General features: G+C 43.3%; 1 protein-coding gene across 1 annotated transcript in view; it reads left to right on the forward strand.

Annotated features, from left to right (window-relative positions):
• Window positions 1–17,323, forward strand: part of CDHR3 (cadherin related family member 3) — a 35,920-nt gene that overhangs the window by 9,899 nt on the left and 8,698 nt on the right. Inside the window, 9 exon segments of the mRNA XM_030478211.1 lie at window positions 51–155; window positions 3,701–3,849; window positions 5,177–5,366; window positions 6,996–7,164; window positions 8,688–8,787; window positions 8,936–9,034; window positions 12,539–12,765; window positions 13,858–14,029; window positions 15,158–15,402. Of these exon segments, the coding sequence (XP_030334071.1) occupies window positions 51–155; window positions 3,701–3,849; window positions 5,177–5,366; window positions 6,996–7,164; window positions 8,688–8,787; window positions 8,936–9,034; window positions 12,539–12,765; window positions 13,858–14,029; window positions 15,158–15,402 (1,456 nt within the window).

Here is a 17,323-nt window from a genome sequence, read left to right on the forward strand (position 1 = left end):
TTTCCTACATAGCTAGTGAATGATTCTTGCTTTGTTTTCTTATTGAACAGTTACTTTTTAAATATAACAGTGACAGATCCAGATGGACTCAACTCGACTAAAACAGTGAATATCAAGATAATTAACATCAATGATGAAAGCCCTTACTTCACCACGTGAGTGAAAAAGTTCTGTTGTACTCAAAATGCTGATATTTTGCCAGCTTTACTGTTTTGGCACCAATGGGAGGGTGTAGCAAAAGGGCAAGTAAATATAACAACAAATTACTACTGAAAACAGTATTTTAATTTTGTTATGATTCCTGTTCTTTTACTGGAAAGCTTTGCCCTCATTTCCCTCTATTATATTTATACTCTTAATAGCTTCAAGTTTTCCAGGCTCTGCCTTCGTGCTAAGAACAGCCAAACAAGCTTGTTAGCATCTAGAGAGGTTAAAGCTATGCAAAGACCTTTGGACAAGTTCAGACAAGGTGATGAATTTTACTCTATGTGAATATAATCACACAGAATTTACCCCTCATGCAGATGTGCATTTCACCACAATGATGTTTATTCATGCAGAAATGCCTAGACATAAAAAGGTCTCACTTTTGATCTGTCTTCCCCTTCTTCCCAGACTCACTTGTGAACAATCCCGGTGATCTTTGAAACACTGTCCTTTCTTACTGTGTCATAAGCAGGAAATTATGTCAGAACACACAAGTCAGAAATAGCTTTTGAAGACTAATGAAGTTGGAATCAGGAAAATAGCTGAAAATTGGGGAAAATGGGGAAGAATATTTGCCACCAGCAGGCTGTTTTGTGGTGGAAAGCTCAATGAACGATTGTTTCTGAAGCAGGAGCTTGACAATTACAGTTGATCTGGTTCTATTGTTGATTTATCTTTGTCACTTGCATGAGATAGTGATTGGATTCAAGACACTACAAGGTTCCTGCTGAGAATATTTATGATGGCTGCTTGCCTGCCATCTATGCAGAGGAGAAGACAATGTAGCACCTGGGCCATGCCAAGAGGTTTCCAGCCACTTGTTTGGAGCAATCTTCTGGGTGTTTTGTGGAGCCAGAGCAATGCAGGGCTCCTGGGTTGAGGCCAAGGATCTGGACCTTGCTGGGTAAAGGGGTGGAAGAGCTGAAGAAACAGAAGAATGAAATGTTAGAAACAAACACAGATTTTTTTGTTTCGTTGCTACTCATTTAATACTTGAACCTCATGTCTGCAATTATCAATAAGGTTAACATCTCACTCTACGTTACTGTACTGCTGCAAGCAGGAGGAATCTTCTTCCCAGTGCCAACGTTTGCACATTGTGTTCTAGACTGATTATTTCCTCCAAATGTTGCCATTTCTGTGTATTTATCCTTATGTCTGGAATGCTAAAGGAGCTCTTTTAAATATTTATCTACTTGTTTGAATTAGTGAAAGCTGCAGTGACTTGAGCATCCATGACAGCTAAGGTCTAAGACTCAGTTCTCACATGGCACAAATAAGGCCTGGTATTTCTTTGAATCTTCTCCATTTTAGGCGGACATTACAGACCAAAAAGAGCAGCTCAGTTTGTAAAGAACTTTAGGTTAAATTACACATCATGATCTGACCTCAGTATGCACATGTACGGCCTCTTCCCTGCTAAAATGTGAGCTACATGCTGGGGCTGCATACTTTCTGATACTGTAATAATTAGTGCTGGGATGGGAGCTCGGGAAACTCGACAAGTTAGCAGACTTTCTTTATTTTCTCCTGATCAAAGCTGTCGAGAACAGAGTTTCAAAGGGTATTTTTAATTGTTCCCATAGTATATGCAAGCACATCTGTTTCTGGTGTTCACAACACTGCATTGGCATTCAGCCTTTTGAAATTCTGGCTGTTAAAATCAATGGAAAACTTGTGGAGTCAGGAAAACAAAGGAGAAGACAAGAAAACAAACATATGCTTCCTTTGCAATTACACTGCAGCATCTAAAAGGTCTGCTTGAACCATCCTGTAAAAAGCCACTGGCAGGTGGCAGGCAGATGGACAACAGGACACAGCCCAGACGTAGCTGTGTAGGAAGAGGCCTCAACTCCTCCCCAGCTGTACTAGTACTCAGTGCTGCAGGGATGTGCTCAATAGTGTCTCCCTTCTTCCTGAGGGATTTGGTGGGGCCAGAACAATGGCCCATGCAGGCTGCAGGAGGATTGGTGGGGCTGTGAAGGTGGAGCTGTGGTGAGTTTGATGTCCAGAGACTGGTCAGAGCTGTGGTCCCTGTGGGAATAGGGAGTTCCCTATTTTGAGCCAAAACCAGTTAGAGCTGTCCCTCCCATATTCCCCAGTGACCAGAGAGGCATTTTGTGGTGGCATTTTTGGAAGCAACAGGAGAACAAGGAAGGAAGAAATCCAATGCCAAGAGTGAGACAGAAACTTAATAAAAACTGTCTCTGCAGCCTTCACAAACTCCTTATTTCCTTCTGGCTGTAACTAAGGTGTTTTTGCTGGGAAAACCCTATGTGATCTCTCTCCTGTATGCTTTCCTCTTTCAATATGAGCTGACAAAACAGTTGAAGATACTTTGTCATCTTAACCATTTTTAAAATTGCAAGTGGAGACTTGGAGACATGGGATCTTCTGATCTGCCTCTGCAGTTCCCTGCTCTAATTGCTAGGTGCCCCATGGTGGTGGTTTTTGGAGGACAACAAAGGGCTTATGCTTTCCTATACTGGGAACTATAGACTAGTCAATTAGCTAAGTGTTGGCGTAGGAAGTTTAAAATGTGCAAAAAGGATTCAGTCATGAAAAATACTCCTAAAGCTTTCCTGAACTCTTGAGCACCTTCAACTCCCTTTGATTTCTAGAAGTAGGAGAAGTTTGTGTGTCTGTGTGTGTTTTAGCAGTATAAATCAGCCTTCATGCATTCCTTGCACAATTTTTGTGTGCTTGCCCACACCTGCTTTTGCATGTGGTTCAAATACCATAATTGCATACCTGAGTACCCATGCGAACATGCAACTGCAACCATTACAAGCAATCCTGCACAATTGTCTGCTGGACTTCATCTGGGCTATAAAACTTGCTTAATTCATGGGAAATTTGGGAGCACTGGCGTACCAAACAGCAGCAGTAAAGAATCATTTTCTCTATGTAAAATGAATCAGATAGGCAGATGTTGCTGGGAATTTGGAGCATGTTCATCTGTTGGGCACCCTCAATAGTGCTCCTCCCTGCCTCCACCTACTGCAGGGGCAAATCAGCTTTTTGGTAATACTGTTGTCCTCAAAAACCCTTCAGCACTCATTCCAAAAGATGATTTATTACATTACTGCTTCTATTTTTGATTTTCTCTTGCAAAGTGAAGAAATTAAAGCAAGCAGGTTTACCAGCTGGTGGGTCAGTAGGAAGATGGACTGCATGACTTAACAGCCCCTTCTGTCTTCAGCTTCCATGATGCTGTCACAGTCAAATTGTTTTTACTGTGAAAAGCTTGCAGGGGAAGGACACTTACTTGTGTGGCCATGTCGTGCTTTATGACCATGTACCAGTTCAACTATTGCTACCCATCCAGCTGGCAGAAACAGTGACTGGGATATTTACCCTGACATGCAAATAGCCATCTCTGAGCCTAGTGTGGCCATGGCTCTGCTGCTACAACTGACTGCTCGCTAGGTCTGTAATCAGCTGCCCTTGCAAACACAGATGGGTGTTCTGCTGAATTTCTTTTCTCTTGTAGAAAACAAAGAGTCTACAGGATTCCAGAGGAACAAAGCCTACGCACTGTTGTTGCCAATGTATCAGCTAAAGATCCTGATGATGAAGGTTCTCCCAGCAGACTTTTCTACAGCATCCAGTCTTCTGACAGATATTTCTCCATAAATCCATGTAAGACAAACAAAAATGTGCCTTCTGACACCCAAAAAACCCATGGCTACTTTGGAGAAAAAGATTTTGCCTTAGTTTTAAATTGACCTACTTTATTCTGTGGCTACCCCTAGTAATCAGAAGTGCTCAGTACGTTATTAGGGTCAAATTCTTTGGCCAGCTGGCCAAGATTCAGTAAGATATCTTGAAGAAAGTAGACCAAAGGTGACTTCTTGAGAAATATTGACTTAAGGAGGGTGATGGTCCCTTAAGTGGAAGTAGGATTAGCTGCCTTCTTTTTAATCTCTGAGAACTGCAGTGACCCTTCTGGGGCTCTTGAAACAGCTGCACATAGACCATAATGAAATGGTCTGAAGTCTGCCTGAAATCTGCTCTAGTATTGACATGCATGCCAAATCTGCATGGCAAATCTGCACCTCAGCTTTGTTGCTTGATTCTTGGCCCTCCTTACCAAGGCCATCCAAAAGAGTCCTCTCTCTTATGCTTGTTCTATCTCCTTGTGCTCCCTGGGGTGCATACACCAGTGCCTTGAGGTTGTTGCTCCAAGGCTGGCATTCAGTGACTGCTTTGCTCCTTGCCTACTATTGCTTTAGAGCTGCTTAACATAGCTGTAAGTGGTGACACACAACACAGTGCCTAAACGCTTTGGATTCCCTATGCCCTTTGGCCATGTGTTGCCACCCTCCCCATTCAATTACACTCCAAAAGGCAGAGGATATATGTACTGCTCCTTTACCTCCTTCATGCTTTGGAAATAGTATTGTGCTGTGCCATAAACACCTTCACTTTTTGAACAGAGGTTAACAGAAGTGAAAAAAAATATTAAGTGAATGGATGACCAGAGCACTTGGTGCAAACTGTTACAGCTAAGAGCAGCTCTGTTGATGTGTGAGTAGAGTTAGAGGTGCTGAAGGATGCTTGAACAATAACAGCAGAAAGAGAAGCAGTCTTACTAGCTAGAAAGCAAGGACAGTACAGGCATTAGCAGCTCATTGTCATTGATGGTCTGTGAGTGCACTCAACAGTGACTTGCACTACCTCTTTGAGAGCGTAAGGGGAATCTATAACTGCTTCCCAAGCCCTCTGCTGAGGCCACCTGTGGCATGTTTTAGAGCAATGGGTATCTATCCATTAAAGTCTTACCCAGACCTTTCAGAGCCATCTTGTATAGTTTAAAAAAATAATTAAACCAGCCATGATTTGCACAGAAGAGAAGATATTTTATTCCTCTACCTGTCTGCTGAGCTATCGTATTCTTTTGCACATATACCATGTTTGTTACTTCCTTCCATGGTGAACATCTAACTTCTGGCTGCTCTCTGCCCAGCAACTGGAGTGCTGCAGGTGACTGGGAGAATTGACCGAGATGCCCTTCCACTGCAGCTCCATCCTAACATCTCACTGATAGTCTGGGTGGAGGACAGTCCCAGCGGTGGTCATGCCAGCAAAATGGAAATCACAATCATTGTTGACGATATCAATGACAACCCACCAGAATGCAATCCTTCTACCTTCAGGTATTGAGGCTCTTCATTGCCTTAGTGCTGCCTTGTTGCCCTGGACCAGTGTGCAGTCTAGGGCACATCAGCTAGGGTCCCAGACCTACAGCTCAAATGCATATTTATCATTAGCCTTTAAAGGTTAGTGTTCACTCTAAGAGTCCTAGGGCACAAAACTCTGTTTCCTGACATGTTCAAACTGAAAATTTGGACTAAAATTATCTGTGTATAGTCAGATAATTTATTTATCTTTCTTTCAGATACCGAAACCCTTAGGATATCAGAGCCATGTATTACAGATTTATTTTTTTGATCTATACATATCCAGCCTCCTCCTTTCTTCACCTTCTGCTAAGCTGTGGGCAACCATTCACCAGGGAAAGCTTGCTAGTCAGTTCTGCAGTTTTGTTTTAAACTTCCTGATCTTCTCTTCTAAATCCCTCCCTAAGACCTGCATGGTTTTTGTCTAATGCAATTTGTAAGGTTTTCAGAGCTCAGATCATGTCTTGTTATAGGTGTCCTCTGTGCAAGGTAACTTAGTCATGGACTTTGCTATGGCTGTGAATGCCCTGAGACCTTTGTGATGATCAGGTAGTATATATTTGCAGATGAGGACATAACAGTAACTCTGTTTTACAGATGAAGTGTGTCATAGAAAGATGGAAGTAAAAATTGTCCACCTGAAGTGTTTGATGTGCCTGGGCTCTGATCTTACAGAGTACACTGCGTTGCGCAGTGCAGTTCTTCAGGTGCACTTATAGTAGTTTGATGGTCCTGCAGATGGAAATCCAGCATCTCAGGCCAAGTACTTATGCAATGAGGAATTCTCAGTTAATGGGTATCTGTTTAAATTGCTTGCTCACTATCTAACAGAAATGGCTTACATTTAAATCACATACTTTTACATACTGGCAGGAAGAGAATCCAATTCTTCAGAGTGCTGCTTAGTTACAACACCCATGACAATAACACAACAGTCTCTTGGTTATTTAGTAAGCTTAAATTTTGATCTGAGGGAGGCAAAAAACTTCAGGGAAAAAATGCAATCAAATCAAAGAACTAGTTTTATAGGGATTGCACAAGGTAACAAAATCAGGGCTTAATGGTATTTCAGTTCGTTCTTCATTTTTTTTGTATTTAATTCTCTTGATTTAAAAAATTAAATCAACACTCTCTGCCCCCACTTTCATCATGTCCATCACAGAGACCCTCACTATCAACAGCAGGGCCAGAAATGCTAGTTTCACAAAACAGCAGAATGGTCCATCTATTAGTTAAGGAGAAAAGAATGAGCTTCTCATCAGGAGAACATTATAACATACTGAAGAAATGAATGTTGTAAAGGTGTTTTTTTACTACTAGTTCTTAATGGAACTAATATTGAACATTAAGATCTCGTGGCAGCTCCTGAAGTTTAGCTGAGTTTCAAGTTTATGGCTTGGATCTGGCTAAATGTTTATGCTCTGCCCAGCATAAACACACAGGGCTGTTGTCCACCACAGAATATGGATCAGATTCTGGGTTGTTTCATCAATAGGATTTCATGTAGGAAATAGATAGAAGTCAATGCTTTGATGTGTAATATATGAAGAGTTCAAGAGGAGAAATATAATTTGCTTTGATGGGAAATGTGTTTGTTTTTAACAGGAAAGAGGCAAATGAAAATACAGCTGCTGGGACATTTCTTCTTGAGCTTAGAAATTACTGTAAAGATATTGATGTTGATCCAGCAAACAATCGATTTAGTTTCACTGGATTATCTGGTTTTGGAAGCAATAACTTTGCTCTGGAGTCCACTGTGTCTGGGAGACTTGTGGTCAGTTGTTTTGTGGCTTTATGTTAGATTGTCACACTTCAGAAGTCAGCTTATGAAATATTGTAAGTTCTTTGAATTCACTGTTTGTACAAGAAAAAGAGAATTCCTGTAATTCATGTCACAGTAAGTATGATGTGGAGAATGACTATTTTGACTGGGTGTGAACTACGTACCCTTCGATAGGATGCTTTCTAGGATGCTTTCTATGGATTCTGCAGAATTTGGTGAACAGAGAACTGTTTTCTCCAGTTTTAAATAAATGTGCTAGATATGATTGAAAAAGAAAATATCCCTTTTTAGGGAGTGTGAAGCACCAACTTTGATATGGATAAACAGTGAAATGTGATGCAATTTCATACCCATTTATTCATGACAGACTGTGGAAGATCCTTCCTATTCATCATGAAGAATTGAAATACTTGAGAAATCCTACACTCACTAACTACTTCCCAGTTTCATTGGTCAGAATTGTAAAACCACTTTGAGTGGTGAATTTTCACAACACTGTAGTGGGATTTGCACTTGTGTGATTTTGCATGTCAAAATATGGGTATCTTATGCTGATAGGTGCTGGCATATTTGCATTGGCCAGACACCCTCCCAGTTGCTGGCCATATGCAATGGGGTTGTTCCATTGCTTTAAAAAGAACCGTGGACAACTACAGGAAAAGGGAAACATAACAAAAGATAGGCATTCTGTCTGAAAGACAGGAGTGCTGCGGGAGCAGTCAAGTCATTTTGTATGGCTTACTTTAATGTTTGATCTGAGGTATACATGTGGAGGAGTACTGCCCTTAGCTGCTTCATCTGACAACGTAAAAAGCATTTTAATTGCTGCACAGGATACAACTGTCGTCAGCCCTTTGACCACTGTGTATATGTAGTATAACAGGCTATCTGAAGTGTACTGTTCCTCCAGGAATTTCCCTGTAGATGATCAACAGTTGGATGGCTGTGCTTTAGTCCTGCTGCCCCAAAGTTTGTGAGGCTCCTACAGAAAGACAGAGAGTCAAGAGATTAGGATTTGATCTGCGTGAGGCACCATTTAGTAACAGCTTGGTACCTGGATAAACACTTGTGGCTGAACCTGATACCTTTAATACATGTCTGCAGGCATGAGCTCAAGGAGTAACTATTGCTATTTAGCAATAGCAGATTCTTGTTGAGCCAACAAAGGGCAGAGTAAACAGCCAGCTCATTACATGAGCTTTGTATTAACTAGGTAAAAGGCCAAAACCCTATGATCCAAATGATAAAACTTCCTGCACTTCAGGAGAAGGAATTTTGTTGGCAGGAGGGAAGAGTTTTGTATTTCCAAGAGACACCAGAGTGTGAACATGTAGAAAAAGCCTGAAATTCAATCCTGTAATTGATTAATAGCCTGTATTTCTCCTACAGAGCAATTCTACATATCCAAGGGGGGGAACCATGCTTAGAAAATGCTGAAAAAAGTAATTGCCATCATGTGTATTGTGACTTTATATAAGGAAGTATAACTACAATTGTGTTTCTTTTTAATTTAGTTGACTGAAAGTATTGATCTAGAAAATCCGTCTAATCTAGGAGTTGAAGTTTATTCATTGACTGTCAGGGTGCAAGATATTGCCTCTCCTAACTACTCAAGCAAGTATCCCTTTTACACTTCTTTTGATATTTTCCTGTGCTGTAACAGCATGGAGAGAGGAATAATACCATATGTATTTTGAATATATGCATGAGAAAATTTCACAGCCATACTTAACTATGATTTAATCTTCTGTTATATTTCCAGATATCATCTACATTTACATCAGGATAAAGCCAGTGAATGAATTTTTTCCAGTCTTCAGTAATTTATCATATGTATTTAATGTTCCAGAAATTACTAAAGGTACTGTAAGTGGCACCTACCTGATAGAAATAATGATGTCATGTTGATAAGTACCTTTTTGCTTTAAATGCATTTTCATATATTTGAATGAGGAGAATGGCTCAAAGTTCCAGTTCAACCAGGGTCTCACCATACAACCACCTACTACCCTTAAATAGACAAAACTGGCAACAATTCCAGTTGTACAGATGGAAGCTGAGACACAGGCAAATTCAGCAATGCACAAGAAATTTGTGACAGAGCCAGGAATTGAACTCAGATGTCTTGTGTTTTAGACCGTCTTTCTGCTCTTGCTAAATTAGCCTTTTGGAGGCACTGCAACGGTGCAAAGAAACAGTTATTGGCTGACAAAGATAAGTGAGGACTCCCTTGGCCGGGGTATAGTGCAGGACAGCCACCCCACTGCCCCCTCAGGCCCAGCTCACCTTGGGTGCAGTGGGTGCCCTGAAGATGGGGTGGGATGGGAGTGCTTGGCTGGGGAGGCTGCACTCAACCAGGCGCAGTCAGAGCAGCTCCTTGTGCCTAGAGCCAGGGTCCTTCCCAGGCCTATAACAGCCCAGGACCAGCAGATGCAAACATGGCCTTAAAACTGAATTTGCTGAACCTGTTCACATGCTTGGCTCTGATCTCAGCACCTTCCTGTCCCATGGCGAGTCCTGCATTTTGTGTGTTTGCAGAGAAGTGCTACAGCACCTTGACGCTTTGGTAATTCTTGTGTGCCAGGTATGACCATCAGCCAGCTCTATGCTATGCTGCTCAGTGCACAGAGGAGTCAGCACAGGAATGGAATCTTCCCTAGTTTCAGCCTCTTCCTTATATGACCTGATCTGCCAAACACAGACCTTCTGCCCCAGGACCTCACTTATTGTCTTTATTGCATTGGCTGAGAAAAAATTGTGAGGTACATTAGATACACGCTGAATAAATCTTGACCCTCATTCTGAACTTTCTAGGGTCACAGAAAAACTGAAGGGGTAAAGGACCTGTGGGGATCTCCAGCCCAACTCGTGCTCAGAGTGAGGCTAGTTTCAAAGCTGGATCAGGTTGCTCAGGGCCTCATCCAGTTGCATTTTGAAAATTTCCAGGGATGGAGACTCACAGCCTCTCTGAGCCCCTGTTCCAGCTGAGCAACCTTCAGTCCAGATAATTTTACCTTGTATCCAGCTGTAATTTTCTATGTTGTGGCTTGTGTCTGTTCTCTATTGTTCTTTCACTGTTCCCTTCTGAGAAGAGTGTATCTTGGTCTTCTGTGTTATTGCCATTTAGGTAGTGAAGCACAGCAACTAAACCCTGCCTTCGCCTTCCCTTCCCTGGCCTGAACAAGCCTAGCCCCACCAGCCTCTCCTCCTGCGTCCTCTACTCAACCCTCCCCAGCCTTTCTCCAGTTTTTTAGCTTCTCTCTTGTACCTGGGTCCCCAGGCTGGTCACAGGTAGCTTTATGGTTGCTAAGCAGAGCGGATTAGTCACTTCCCACCACGTGCTGGTAACATACTTGTTAATACAGCCCAGTATGCAGCCTCCATTCCCCAGGGGTGTTCTAGTTGCTCATGTATAACGTGTCCACCAGGGCCTGGGGTCCATTCCTGCAGAGGTGCTCCTGCTCAGTCAGCCTCAGCCTGCCCAGATGCATGGGCTTGTTCTGTTGCAGGACTTTGCATTTGTCTGTGCTCCATGAGTCCTGTTGGTCTCTAGCTGCAGCCTGCTGGGCCCCTCTGAATGGCAGGTCTGTCCTCCAGCATGTCCGGCACTGCCCCAGGCTGCTGTTGCTAACACACCTACCCCCATGGCCACATCACCGAGGAGGTCATCCAGCTGCATCACTGCATCTGAGTGATACATGGTGAAGCTGCCCATGAAACACCAGGAGATATAGCAGCCAGATAATGTTATCTGCTTGAATTCATCAAATTATTATGTCCAGGGCAAGCTTAAATCACAGGTGAAGGCAGCTGTGGCTATGGTCAGCAGACCTGTGGACTCTATAGTGCTTCTATGTCCGTTTGCCTCAGCCAGGAGGCAGGGGGTGCTGGGGAGGAAAAGGCATGCTTCAAGCAGCACTGCCATCCTGCCCACAACCTCCTCTCCCTTGCCATGCGCAAAGGAGCAAGCCCATCTTTCCAGCCCTCACCCTCAGTTCTGTTTTCTTCCATCTGTGGTCAAGATGATACTGCCAAGGTTCACAGGTCTGCAAAAATCTCTCCTGCCAGCTCCATGGAGAAACCATCGTCAGCCACTGCTGAGTACAGCAAAGCTGCCCCTGGTGTGGGGAGGCATGGCCTGGGAGGGAGCTGGAGAGACTGGGGAGGCTGGGGAAGGAGGGGCTGGCTCCCAGGGGGATCTGCCTGGCAGAGGAACTGTGGCAGCCCTGGATCCTGCAGGAGCCAAACTGCCAGGAAAGCGAGGAAGGCTAAGGGGGAACAAGGAGGCACAGGATGGCCACTCTGCAGAGGATCCTGACCTTCAGGTGTTCATACCAGCATCTTGCATTGCTCAGCAGTCTGTTGTTCTTGCCCAACTTTTATTTCTATGGTGCATGGATGGAGCTTGGCTTTCTACGCTGTTTCCCAGTGGGCATGATATGGTGAATTTTGTAGCATTTCCTATTCTCTGTGTCTCCTCATACCACTGACGTGTATCTTAGCAAGATAACACTTGAAACCCATCTGTGACATGGATATGTCTGTAAAGCTGTCTGTGTCAGCCACAGAACTTAGCTGGATGCTGAGACTATCAAGAGAAAGAATATGTTTTTTCAACTCAGACTGCCTTTTGTTTAGGGTTGAGTTGACATTAACAGGGTGCTTGCTATTGCTGTACCAAACAGGAGCCAACAGTTTGCAGTGAGACTGGAGATCACAGGGTCAGGGGAAAAAAAGTAATGCCAACCCTTGATTTACATCCTCCTTCTGTCTTCCTCTGTGCATGTAGACTATTCATCCTATATATCCCTGGGCCATGTGGATCCACTTAGCATTGAATCAATGTCTACAGAGATGGGTGTGCACAGTCCCATCCCCGTTCTCACAGTTTACAGCACTGCCATTTGCAGTTTTTTTCATAAATGCTCAGCATGAAGATAGTTCAAACTGCTTTTCAAACACCTCAGAAGGAACAGCAGCAACTGCCTTTCAAGGCAGACAAAGAGCCCTGTTCCTCCAACCAAGCCAGCACTTGGGCTGCCACAAGGTGTTGGTGCAAGGGCTCAGGGTAGCCCTCATGAGCAGAGCAGTTCTGCTGTGGTTCTCTACAGACTCCTTACATTTTGGTATTTATTGCTGGCAGGCAAGCCCATACATGTGTAAGCCATAGCACAGCATGGTGAACTAGTATTTCTCACTGCATTGTGTGAGAAATAGGGTGAAAAGCTCTAAAACTTTACTTTTTTGGGGTGAAAAACTCTAAAACAAATCTTTAGTTCAGTTTCATCAAGTTTTAGTTGAAATAAGTACTGTGTACTTCGTTTTCCTTAAAATGTTACAGAAATATGGATTTTCTGTCTCTCAGTTGGATCCACCATTGGAAGAGTGAATGCCAGAGACAAGGACTGGCCACCGAGTGCCATCACTTATTCCATTGTAGCTGGAGGAGGCACCAGGAATTACGCAAATATCTTCTGGATCAGCCCAACCAAAGGACATCTGAAGGTTTTAGCTAGATTAGACTATGAAACAGCTCAGAAACACATTCTAACAGTACAGGCCTCAGACGAAGAGAAGACTGCAACCGCATCTGTGAGTAAATCCACTCTACTTCCCCCCTTTTATCTACATTTTTCTCTCTTCTTCATGGCAAGAACAGTAAGACATCGGGCAAAGCACTGTGGTCTGTAAACGGCCAGTTCACCCCTGCACAGAGTCATATATTAGTCTGAGAAAAAGAACTGCCCGCAAATATTTTATTCAGAAGAAAAAATGTAGCCAGTATATTCCTAAAGGTATTTTATAGTTCTTTCAAAGAATCCCTGTGTCCTTCACATACAGACTCCTTTTTGCTCCTTTTCACGTCTGCTTCCTCATGACTGCCTCACATTTGATTTTTGCACATTTCTTGGGGCTGACATGGGTATTGGCCCTGCTTTCTATTCAAGCCAAGCACCACCCATAGAGATACTAGGTGGGAGGTACTTAATCTCTTTCTTTATCACCTATAGTATTTTGAGGTGATGATTAAGGAATATTCAGCATCAGGAGCTTTTAATAATGACAAGTTTACATGTTGCCTGTTAAAGACTAATAGACATTAAAGGAAAGAGCTCCAAGAAGGGTAACTTTTATCTCTCAGTCAGCTAATCAGACATTAAGCACTTCTGATGCTACGCAGGATGCTCCCAGCCACGCAGAAGGCCATTACCAGCATTTCTCTCTCATTTGGAACAGTCTATAAGGAGTCTTCCCTCCTTCCTTCCATGGGTCATGGTCTGAATTATTATTAAATATGCTAAGAAACCTAGCAAATGACTGTGAAGAAATTTTAGAGGCTTGAAAGCAGGTTTAATGAGTATGAGGCACTACTATTATGTCTCATTTTAACTACGAGACAATTCAGGTGATTCAAATAGTCAGACGCATCAGCTCAGAACCCCCACGGTTTTGGAAGATGGTTCAATTTAAGGAACCTGTTCCCAGAAGAGTGTTGGTCACAAGAATTGAAAGTTAAGTGATCAGAGACATGGTAGAAACTAGACTGGAAAGGAGGTTCACTGCTCTTCAACTGCTGTCGATAAAAAGAGAAAAATGGGCAAAGCCAAACAGTTACTGAAGTTAATAAAATTCTGGCTCAGCACAGTGGACGTGGTTCAGCTTGCTATTGCTCTTTTCTTTCAGGTAACTGTCAATGTTTTGGAAGTAAATGATGAAGAACCAGTTTGTTCACCCAATTTCTATTCATTTCAAATCCCAGTCAGCTTAGCTGTTGGGACCAATATTAATGGCTTCAGGATTGAATGCCAAGATCGCGATTCTGAGCCCAGGTCTTTCCGTTACTTCATTAATGAAGGTACTGTGTCATGGTGTGTGAGCTGGGAGCAGGGCAAAAATTAGTGAATGCTGATGGTTCACTTTGAAGTGTAAATAAAGATCTAGCACAGTTTACGTCCTGCTTCTCGTGGTGAGCTAGTTGTGATCCACAAATTCTGTGCATGATTAGTTTGCTGCTTGCCCAAAGAGGTGTCTCTCCACAAGTGCAGCAGTGGTATTTACACACAAACCCATACAGAGGCTGTGCTTGTATTAGTCAGGGTCTGACCACAGGTCCATTTCTGGCAGTACATATGTGAGCTGTGCCATGCAGTTGGCCTCTAAGCTGCAGAACAGCCCATGGCCTGCTTTGTGTTGTACAATAGACATGGTCTTCAAGGTCACTTCAACTCTGAAGCTCCATAGGGCAACAAGAGCAAAACCAAAGCACATTTCATGCCTTTTCTTGGTTCTGATCTCTTGTATGTGGTCTGTCTGGAGCCTAACAGAGCTGCCTACCTGCAGCCTAAGAGCTGGCCTTCCTGCAGCTCCTATATGGACAGAAACTGAAGGCTGGGGAGCCAGCATGACTGCCCCACAGTGCAGGCAAAGCCCGGGAGGCAGTTAATGTCCCCAGGTCATTAGCTCTCTTCTGGAGGATCTCTTCAAAGGCCTCTGCCTCTGGCTAGAGGGAGGGGCTATGGAGAGGGGCTGGAGGGGCCTCTGGATACACTGTGGTGTCCATGTGGCCTAAGGGCCACTCAAGCAATACTCCAGTAGCAGAATGAGTCCTGCAGCAGTGTAAGGTCCTTGGCCCAGCTGCATGATGCTGCTTCTGGGTGCTCCCCTGGCTGTAAGGACAGGTCATTCAGGTGATCTCTTGTGTGTCCTGTGGCTCTGAAGTGTTTCCACAGTGTCCTCTCAGTTGTGTCCCCACAAAGGGTCTTATTCTATATTTTAATGCCTCTATGAGTGTATTGTTTCATATTATTTTATATGATATCACGAAGATCTAGGAGCAATTCTTGTCAATGACATTTCACCACACAGGTGGATAGTGAGCCATAACAGATTGTCAGCAGAAACGAATTTTTTTGCTTGTTCCACACATTTACTTTAATGTGGGATTAATGTAAACTTTTTGTGTTTTGGTGTTGTTTTTTTGCAGGCAACGTGAACAATCATTTCACCTTTTCACCAAGCGCCGGCTCCAATGCATCGCGGCTGATTCTTGCATCAAGGTTTGACTATGAAAGTGGACTTGATACAAACTGGATTTACAGACTGCGTGTCTATATAACAGACGACAATCTATTGTCTGCCAGGGACAAAACTACACACCTAGTTAAAACTGGAACAGTGACTTTAAGCATCAGAGTTATCCCAAACCCAACTACTGTCATTACCGCAACGGTAAGTTCACTGAAATTTGTGTTTGGGTCTGCATTTATTTTATGGACTAATCTCCACAGAAGTGAACAAAAGAGGGTAGATGTATGCAAAAGGGCAGTAGAGGCCTACAGTGGATCCAGTCTTGGGAAGTGCTGAGGTCTGCGCACTGATGTCGAAGCCAAAGGTGGTTGATGTACTTACTGTCATGAATGATTGGTCCCAGGTACAGAGTCAAAACATATGGTTTGTATTTTAGTTTCTAAAACAAAAAGGGCAAGTAGCCAAAGGACTGGGCACACTGCCATTACCATGCAACTGGAAAGTTAAAGACTTTGGCAGCTTTATTAATAAGGAAAGAGCAGGCGTTAACCTTTGCCTGGAACCTTAAAATTACCTCATGCATTTTGCACTACCTCTTTTTTTATTCATAGTTACTCACTCCCCCAGCTGCCCTGCACTTCTATGTGCTCTTTTAACAGTGAAACACATTAATTTGTGGCTACCCAAACTGAAATAGACAACAACAACAACAACAAAACCAAGAAATCCTCATCACTTGGAAGGGCTTTTTTTTCCATCCCAGAGGTCACCATCACATAAAACTTTAAGCTGCCTGTCAGGAACTGAAGCAGTTGTGCACAGCCTCAGTGTGCTGTTGAGCTTTCAGCAGGTTTCAAACAGCAGATCCAGAGGGGTGGGATGGGTCTTTCCTGAGCTCCCTGTCCACATGGTGGTCCATAGCTGAGCTGCACAGCTTTTGGCATCCACAGGCTAATGGATCCACAGGCATCCATCAGCCTGTGGATGTGGAACTGTGGGCCTGTGTCCCAGCAACACAGTCTGCTCCTCTGCACAGCCATCCCAGGGAAGCTCTGGCTCACCAGTTTAATTTTGGAGCTGATTTCCATCAAGCTGGTGTAGGACACGAGGAGAGCTTGCATTCATCCTGCTTGCAGGAGCAGCACAGCCTTAGGGTACAGACCCTCTGTCCTCATCCTTCTGCCAGTCCCACCTTCATCCCTAGCTGCACCAGCTCATCCAGAGTCCACCCATTTTCTGCCTGCCTGCAGATGGCATTACCCTTTTTTCTCTTGCATGTAGGAATGAAAACATGAGTATGCTGGTGAAGGGGTAAAAGAGCTATTCACTGTAAAATGGTCTGGATCTGCTAGGGGCTACTGGTAACTAGCCAGAACCAGAGGATCCTGCAAACAGCACATGCAAGTCTGGACGCTTTGCTATGAAAATGCTTAAATCCAAACTTGCAGGCTGATTAATAACCCTGTTATTATCTAATGCTCTGCTGGGAAGGAATAAATGGTTTTCCCACAGCCTTCTCCTCCCCCTACTTGATGTGGAAATGAAAAGTTAAGCTGAATAACAAAACTTATTCTGTATTTCTTTCCCGTGCTATACCACAACTACAAACAGTCTAGACCACATACCACAGCATTAAATCTGCCTCCCCAGAGATATCAGCCTTCCACTTTCAGTCTATTTTCCAGAAGAGCACTTCCATTACAGCAACTTCTCCCAACACTACTCCTTACACATGTTCAGTGCAGCAACTTGATAACTCAGATGCTGGAAGGCTGGTAGTGTAGAAAAGAAAGCCTGTCACAAAAAGTCACTTGCTTAAACCACAACATGACTTCAGTCCCAGTGAGGATGGGTAGTGGTGGCAATCTAGAGATTATCTGAGAGTATCTGTAAGGATTGGATGTACTTTTTTTTCAAGGCTAAATAGGTTATTTAAACAGGAAACAAATGGGTACCCTACTAAATTTCATACACAATGTGATTACAAATGTTTTACAGAAAATTAAATAAAAGCTTCAGTAGACAATCAAAACTAATAGTACCACACTCAGGAATGACCCAAGTAGACCAAATGAGTAATTTCAGATCTGTGTGAGGATAGTTTCATGATGGGACTTTGGTG

The sequence above is a fragment of the Strigops habroptila genome, chromosome 3 (assembly GCF_004027225.2).
Source record: "Strigops habroptila isolate Jane chromosome 3, bStrHab1.2.pri, whole genome shotgun sequence".
In the NCBI taxonomy this organism is placed as follows: Eukaryota; Metazoa; Chordata; class Aves; order Psittaciformes; family Psittacidae; genus Strigops; species Strigops habroptila.